Source organism: Poecilia latipinna, unplaced genomic scaffold, assembly GCF_001443285.1.
Source record: "Poecilia latipinna isolate Pla-1442-1.1 unplaced genomic scaffold, P_latipinna-1.0 Scaffold398, whole genome shotgun sequence".
Lineage (NCBI taxonomy): Eukaryota > Metazoa > Chordata > Actinopteri > Cyprinodontiformes > Poeciliidae > Poecilia > Poecilia latipinna.
The window spans coordinates 75387-83745 of record NW_015113014.1 but is presented as its reverse complement, the minus strand read 5'-3'; the positions used below and the strand labels follow the sequence as shown (position 1 = coordinate 83745).

Below are 8359 nucleotides of genomic sequence, written 5' to 3'. Positions count from 1 at the left end.
AGGTGCAGATGGTCAACAACGATAAATAATGTTTCAAATGTTCAGGTTGAAAGAGGAACTCCAGAAATGTATGTAAAGGTATTAAAAGAAAAAAAAAATCACCAGTGGTACCAGTCTAAAATTTGCCTTCAAAGATTGATAAATATTCTTATTTGGACCAAACTTCAGAAAAGCAATTTCCAAGCACATGTCTCTTTCCCCTGCTCCACCTATAAGACAAACACTTCTATGAAATAGAAGCTACTTGGCAACACACAACTTTTGAAAACTTTCATGTTGAAAACACTTTTTTTAAGGAAGGAATGCCGGTACTTTAATCATTACTTTTTCATGTTTACTTGTAGGTCATTATTGTAAAAAAAAAAAAAAAGAACCTTTCAGCCACGGTTTAGACAAGCAAAAAGGAAGAAGGCCTTTCATGTCATCGATCTAATTAGCAGTAAAGGAAAGAGAAAAACTCCCACTTCTTGGCGCTCAGAAATCAAGAAACTGTTAGAATAAGCTGAAGTATCAGACAGGCATTGGAGTTGATGTGCTCACAGCTCACTGAAGGTGAACAAAAGCTGAAAATATTCACAACTCATGGTACAAGCCTGTTATGTTGAAACATCCAGCAACACTGGAAACAAATGTGTTACTAAAATGTATGTTTTTTATAATATGTGAAACGTTGCTCATCTGCCAATAATCTATACTGTTTTTTAAAGTCAGAATATATTTAGTGGAAATAAAATACTGGATGATAACTTTAGATAACACTCATGATCACCTCTAATAATCAATGCAAGTTTTTTTTTTTTTTTTTTTTGGCACCAACAATTCTTAACTCAATCATTTTCTGTACTCACTTTGCTCATAGTTGTGTTTACGTTGGGACGAACCCTGAACACATTGCTCATCCATCAGAGAACAACCATACACAAACACACTCAGGCCTACAATTACAGGTCTAAAATTAACCCAGCATTCATGCTTTTAGACCCAGAAGTGATGGTGTGACGTGGCGCCGCACCATTACTCCACAGCGTGCTCACATTTAATCTTTCTTTCTTTCTTTTATTGCCAGTAAGTGGCTGCTGCATGCGATCAGCAGTTGGGGTTTTTTTCTGTTATGAACGCCCCTGATGAAATATCAAGCTGCTTGTTCAACCAATTAGCAACACCCATACACTACCACAATGCAATATTAGAGTTATTATAGTGTGAAAAGAGAAGAGAAGGCAAACCTTCACATGGCCAGTAAAATGTTGTAAAAAAAAAAAAAAAACATATCTACATCAGTTAAACCATGTAGAAAAACTTTTTGTTTTCCTCATTAGCCCGGGTGAGGCTCTTCTTGCATTGTGTCTGGTTTTTACAGGTGGCCTAACTCAAGGAATGTGACAGATGGATACGCCTGTGTCTGGTGGCTCTTGAAGCACTGATTCCACCCACATTCCACGTCTTGTGAATTTCCACCAAACTCTTGAATGGACTTAGCTTTGCAATCCTTTCGAGGTTGTTGTTACATCTTTTGCAAGTTGTAATATCTTCCAGATAATCTGCTAAGTCACCAGTCTCCCTCCATGATCATGTAGGACAAAGCATAACAGTAAAAAATGTTTGGGGAAACTGAATTTCAGGTTTGGATTAAAGCTGTGAGCCATAATTATGAAAGTTAACAAAAACCTACACAACTATTTGTTTAACATATTAAAATAAACAAAAAAGAGAAAGGAATCAAATTTGACATCCCAACAATATACATTTAATTGATTTTATTTTCAGTTCAGTGTGTAAGTAAACAACAGTTGACAAAATGGGACACTACATTTTTACATTATATGGCTACACTGAGTTCGGAGCTAGCCTGGCCATTGCCTTTCTACGCAATTACATTAGATTCTCATCTCTCTTCTGTGCTCTGTCTGGGCTTTCTCCCATTGATCTCGATTTCTCTGGTTGAAATTCATCCTGGCCAATCAGCGAACAGAAGGAGAAGTTGTGAACGATGATGTAGATTTCCTGTAGTTAGCCTGTAGTTTTAGCAACGGCAGCGGAGGACATGATCGAAGCTGTTCAGTCCACGTTGGTCACACTTACAAATGTTAAATTAACATCAGCAGCAGCCTCGTTCTGCTAGGCACGTCTCTGTTCACAGTGGAGGATAGTTGTTTACAATGCAGGCAATTTCCAATAAGCTTAGTACATAACGTCATGGCTAAATGTTAGCGACTGGGTGAAATTTAAAACCTCAACACAGTCCACACCTCCAGGAAGCAATCAATTGTTTCTCAGAAGCAAACGTGTAGAACAAGGGTTGTTCTTTTGTCTGTTTGTTTTGTTTTAAGGTTAAGTGAGACCCAGTTGACAAGATTTCCTCTGCACTTGAACCTTAACGGGATCAGACAGTTATCAGAATGAGACAAATCTACTCGACTGCGGCACAAAGCAGAGGAGTTTCACAAAACCACACTGGCTGTGGCGCAGTTGTTGGCAGAGATGCCAATCCGGCGACGCCATGTGAACATTTTGCGAAGCTCGGCGCGAAAGCGGTCATGCAGCCATGCGTAGAGGAACGGGTTACAGCAAGATGAGCTCATTGCGCACAGATGGCAGAGCAGCTGGATGAGCAGAAAGTAGCGCTTATCAATAAGATCAATGTCAATGTCACGCAGGACGTTGAACACGCTAATGGGCATCCAGCAGATGCCAAACGCTGCAACCACGAGACTCACAAGGCGAAACGTCTTGCGCTTGCGCAGGCGCTGAGCCTCCGCCTGGCTCTCGGTGTGGTGGCCTGGCACGACGCAGTTCCTCAGCTTGACTGAGATGCACAGGTAGGAGATGCAGAGCGCCGACAGCGGCAGGACGTAGGTAATGAGGAGAGTGCTGTAGGCGTAGGCCAGCCGCTCTCTCTCCTGACCCATCCAGAATTCCTCGCAGATGGTGAAGCCCTCGTTTTTGAACTCCACGTGGTAGGTGTGAGCCACAGCAGGAGCCACGAGGCCACAGGACAGCAGCCAGATCCCAGACAGAAGGTAGGTGCACGCCAACACGGAGATGCGCTTCTTCAGCGGGTGAACGGTGGCATAATATCTTAGAGGAAGCAGAACGAAAGTTACAAGAGACGGATGGAAACTGATGGGGAATAAATGTCAACATACATGACTCACTGCAGGGGTGGAAGACGAGCAACTTCAGTCAATGCTTGCCATTAGGAATTGACATACTATTGTAAGCTTTGAAGCGCTGCAAATGAAACCTCAGAAATTGCTTGTTGCAAGCAAAAATGCGTACTGTCCAACCGGGAAAATACGACTTTGTTCTGGCCTCAAAAATATTCGGGTCAGATAGGGTAGACTTTGTGCAATGCAGCGACAGTGAAAATGTATCACAATATGACAAATCATCTTTCATCCTGCTTGTCCTACATTCAGGCAGATTTACATCTGAATAAACCAAACAGACGAGGTTAATGGATAATATCTGCTCAGAGCCAAAGAACACTGTGAGAAAGAATTGAAAAACAAAAAAAAACAAAAACACTTTTATGATGACAGGGAATCTTCATCAAAAGCCCTGCTGTGCACATAGAAAACGGCCTTAAGATTTCTAATCCTCTCATGTATGTCCCCTTCTTAAGAGGGTGCAGTTCAGGACATGTGGAAGGGCCTTAATTCTGATTAAATTAGTGCAGCAAACTAAAGTAACTCACAACTCTTCATTTTCACATTTTGTTGCATTAACAACCACAAACTTCAGTGTGTGCTATTTGGATTTAATGTGATAAAGTAAACGTAGGAAAAACGCAGGTATGAATGTATTATGCATTCAAAAATCAATATCTCTCGGCTGTTGCAGCTGCACATCTAAAGGTTTTGCCCATTCTCCTTAGCGAAATAGCTCAAGTTCAGTCAAGTTGAGTAGCAACAGATGACTTTAGGTCTGGACTTTGACTGGGCCATTCTGACACAAACTTCCTCTGACCTAAACCATTCCATCGTAGTTCTGACTTTCGGTGAAGGTTTGCTGGGTGAACCTTTTCCACAGTCTCAGTTCTCAAGTTTTCTTCCAGGATTTCCCCTTTATCTTTGGTTCATCTTCTCAGTAAACCATGAGAAAAAGGTTCCCTACAGCATGATGCTGCCACCACCATGTTTCACTGTTGGAGTACTGTCACCATGCAATGTGGTGGAACCCTAATTTTTCAGACTCAGGGCATTATATCTTTTTCCACATGTGTGCTCTGTCCTCTAACTAGCTTTTCGGTAAGCTAGAAGCTCTGACTTAATTTAAATATTAGTTTGCATATTGTGTCTCTTTCATAATTCCTGTACTGCAATCTAATAGTTGCCCTTTTTACATATTCTCCCACCTGCATTATGGATCCCTGCAGCTCCCCCAGAGTTACTATGAGTTTATTAACTACTTCCCTAATAAATGCTCTGGGTTTAGGAGGAAAGCCATGTTGGATGTTGTTTTATTCCTAAATCACGCTTTAAGCAAACAGGGACGGTCTCTAATTAAGTTTGATAACTTCTGAAGGCAACTGGATTAGTTTGTTTGTTTGTTTTTAAGGAATATGAGCATAAAGAGAAGTGAATACAAAAATCCATGCCATATTGTTCCAGATTTTTCTTTTGGTAATAAAAGTTGAAATTATGTCATTTTTTTCCCCCTCTCATTTCATATAATCCGTCATACCTATGCATTGTTGCTTATCGCAAAGCAGCAAAGACTTTCACCAGAAACGAACATGTCGCCGCCAAAATTTCTGCATTTGAGCTTTCCACACGTTGACAAACTCACCTGTCCACGCCGATGGCAGTAAGCGTGAACACCGACACGTAAACCGTCACCGGCTGGATGAGGTACACCAGGTAGCACATGAATCGGCCGAACACCCAGCCGTGAGGGTTGAAAGCGTAGGCCAGGGTGAAGGGGACGCACGTGGCGCAAATCAGCATGTCAGAGAAAGCCAGATTTCCGATGAAGAAGTTGGTGACGTTGTGCATCTTGCGGGTGCGGCATATCACATAGAGGAGGAGGTAGTTGCCAAAGATGCCCACGATGGCCACGAGGGTGTAGCAGGGTATTATAAGCAGCTTGAAGGACTGAAGTAGCTCCACACCAGCAAACTGAGGGATGCGCGTGGAGGAGCTGTTCTGCAGCACCACCTCAAACACCGGAGCCGTGTCGTTCCCGCCGTCGTCGCGCTGCACGTATGTGGCGCTGTGCTCGGCTGTCCAGCTGCTGCCTGTGCCCTCCATCCAGAGAGGACGGTGTGGACCTGAAGGGAGGAAATCATGTTTACTATGATGTGCAACATGTAGTCAGACAACATTCACGGTGGAGTTACTGAAGTGGGCCCTCTGGCCAAAGAGGATCAAAAGAAGCAAAAACAGAAGTTATCCGTAACAGAGCTTGATCAAGTTTTTTTTTTTTTTTTTTAATATTCCTTATTTGTCTTTCTATTCCACAGGATTGGATGGTGAGTAAGAAAGCTTTACTGCACAAGTGGCTGAAATTGGTGCTAATTAAACAGCGTATTTCACTGTTTTTCAGGTCTACTGCGTTATGTCACTACTACTGGTTCAAAAATCTTACATGCAGCATTTGTAGTGGCTAGATCTCAACTGATTAAGGTTCTTTTAATTGAATGTTTATGGTACCTTTATTTGTTGTGAATAACACACACACACGCACACACCCACACACACACACAAACAAAACATTCTCAAGGCCTTCTTGGTAATAGGGACACCATATGCTGAGGCATTACTGAAAATAGATGTTTTTAAATATAGTTTGAGAGTTGTGAAATCTCCACTGTATTTATTTATTTACTTTTTAGAGTGGTGGTATTCTGTGTTTTCCAGGCACATATGGTGCTTATAAAGCACAATTAAGTAACTGTGTTTTTTGTATTATTTATTTTGAATTATGTAGATGATGCCTAGCTTCCCACTCATTCCAAAAATAACATGCATTTCAGAAAATCTAATAAAATGTTACATTATGTTGTTATAAAAATGCTGCAGATATATATATATATATATATATATATATATATATATATATATATATATATATATATATATATATATATATATAAAACCATGATTTAAAAGAAATTTGACTTTGTAATTGAACGCCTTGAAATTGGACCTCTGTCTCTTTAACCTGTCATTCACAGGTTGTCATTCACAACAGGTTAACAAGCTCCTACCCTTCAGCACATCATCACAACAGGGCTTCTCTGGGAGCGTTGGACTGAGAAGTGGTTTGTATGCTGAGCTCAGCAGATGCTAAGTTTCACCAGCTGTTTGCTAATAGTCGCTGACGCTAGTCTGTAGGAGCTGTGTTGGGCCGTTCTGTGTGGCAGAGATTCTCCTGAACGGCTGCCACAGGAGATTAAAGCAACACCCCAGGCATGTTTTGGATGAGGGAATAACATAACGTGATATGAAGTTCAATTTCAACAATACCCCTTTTAATCTTTCCATAAGAGTCGTAGCAGAAAACTTGTTGCTGTAAGTGGGCTTAGTTGTGTGTCTACAGTAGCTGTGGTGTTGAGGCAGGGCGATGGCCGTACTTTTGTCTTTCTCTTGATGTATCTCAGAACTTTGTGTGAGCAATGAGAGTCCCTGACTGAACGATTCAAGTGACACATTTAAATGGAATAATTTCACTGCCATATTTAGAGACCACAAAGGCATGAATGAAAGTTGCAGCTGCAGTGTAATTCTGACATCAAGCATACTGTAGAAGTGCTCTCTTCAGCTTATGTGTAGCTTCAGCAGACCTTCAGCTGAAACACTGAATAATAAAACAAATCCTGCTGCGTGACTCACCTGCTGTGGACAAACTGCTATCCATGCTCTGCTCTGCGCAGCGCTCATGTGCACAACGCCAGAGGTGGTGGCTCTGGGTGCACTATATTTAGCTCATGTAAGGATGCTTGAAGGATATACATGCGGCCTGAAGTGCCCAGCAGTGCGTGGCATGGTGCAGGGGTAGGATTGGGATAATTGACTCAGGTGGGAAGCAAATTGATGAGGAAAAACTTGCATTTTCAAAATTTGCATTCAGACTGTTTAAGTTATAGGTGGATGGTGATGAATTACAAGATGAACTTATGTCTGTTCAAATGCACGATGAGAACAAATCTATTCAAACCTTGCTAAAATTATGTTTCTAATCAGCGCATATAAACACGGTTATTTAAAAGAAAATCAAACAGAAAAAAATCATTTGATTATAAGACGAGGTAATTCAATATTTATCGTTAAATGCGTGTAGTTGTTTCTTCTAATCAGCTGTTAAGCGGTATTTAATTGCAGCTTGCCAGACAGCGCAGTCTGCAGCAGGAGCAGATTGTGCGCTCAGTAGATGACGCGGTACGGATGTGCTGATGTTCCCAATTTTGCGGGCAGCATTTAAAAAGTCTGACTTGTTTCTTAAGATTTTCAGCTTAAACAACAAGGACGCTTGAAATAAACGTGGGATTTCAGATTAAAGGAACGCATTTCTCCTAAAAATGTCGATGTGTGCTTGGAATAAAATTTTACACATTCTAGACCAAAATGCAGATAGTAGTGCCGATTGATATTTATAGTTTCTCACATTGGCTTTTTTTTCTGAAATTCAAGGTTTTTATTTATTGCCACTGTCTCCATGGGATGCAGGAAAAAAATGGTCAGGCAAGACATCTGGACATAGTTGGTTAAAGACCGATGGAATGATTTGCAAACATAATTGAAGAACTTTACTTATTCCCTTAAACGACAAGCGTTCTCGCGCGTAATTTCTCTTTCTGTCCTATTTATCCAGTCATCACTTCTGCTCAGGCTAAATTATCTTTGGGTTACAATAAATAAATAAATAAAACCCGACATATTTTGTTTTAAAGACGATTAAATCCTCTTACCTTATGCTCAATTTCCCAGATTTTAGTCGCAGGGTAGTACTTCGACAGACAGGCGCGCTTCTCTGCGCCTCCTCTGAGGAGTTGCTGCGTTGCGCGCTCCTCTCTCAGATGAAGGCTGCAGCAGATGTGCGCTTTTATTGTTCATGTGTCAGACTCAGATAAGCGAGCGGGTTTGTGCGCTGCAGGAAAAATCAACAAGTTCGGCTCTCGGAGACGGATCGCTTTAGTTGTCACCTCGAAACTGATTGACGGCTCGGCCGACTGCAGGAGTTTGTGAGGTGGTGAAGCCCTCAAATCCAACAGAAAAACTCAAACGTCCTCAATGTTGGAGAGAGTTCTAGCTCCATTTGTGATCTTATAGTAATCCCTCACTCCGGGGAATGTAAAAAAAAAAAAAAAAAAAAATTAAAAAAACAAATATTTTTTTTATATAATTTTATATAAAAT

At 41.0% G+C, this 8359-nt stretch overlaps 1 protein-coding gene across 1 annotated transcript; it reads right to left on the bottom strand.

Annotated features, from left to right (window-relative positions):
• Window positions 1–1742: 1742 nt before the first annotated feature.
• Window positions 1743–8158, bottom strand: prlhr2a (prolactin releasing hormone receptor 2a). The gene is made up of 3 exons (XM_015037207.1): window positions 7913–8158; window positions 4792–5272; window positions 1743–3078 (listed from the first exon to the last, which is right to left on the bottom strand). Exons 2-3 carry the CDS (start codon window positions 5250–5252, stop codon window positions 2442–2444), a joined length of 1098 nt encoding a protein of 365 aa, XP_014892693.1. The 5' UTR covers window positions 5253–5272; window positions 7913–8158; the 3' UTR covers window positions 1743–2441.
• Window positions 8159–8359: the final 201 nt, after the last annotated feature.

Bases quoted from the DNA above. Each gene is read 5' to 3' on its own strand.
- prlhr2a (XM_015037207.1), bottom strand. From the start codon at position 5,252: ATGGAGGGCACAGGCAGCAGCTGGACAGCCGAGCACAGCGCCACATAC. The intron at 3,079-4,791 runs GTGAGTTTGTCA...GCTTCCTCTAAG, and splicing joins ACTGCCATCGGCGTGGACAG to ATATTATGCCACCGTTCACC.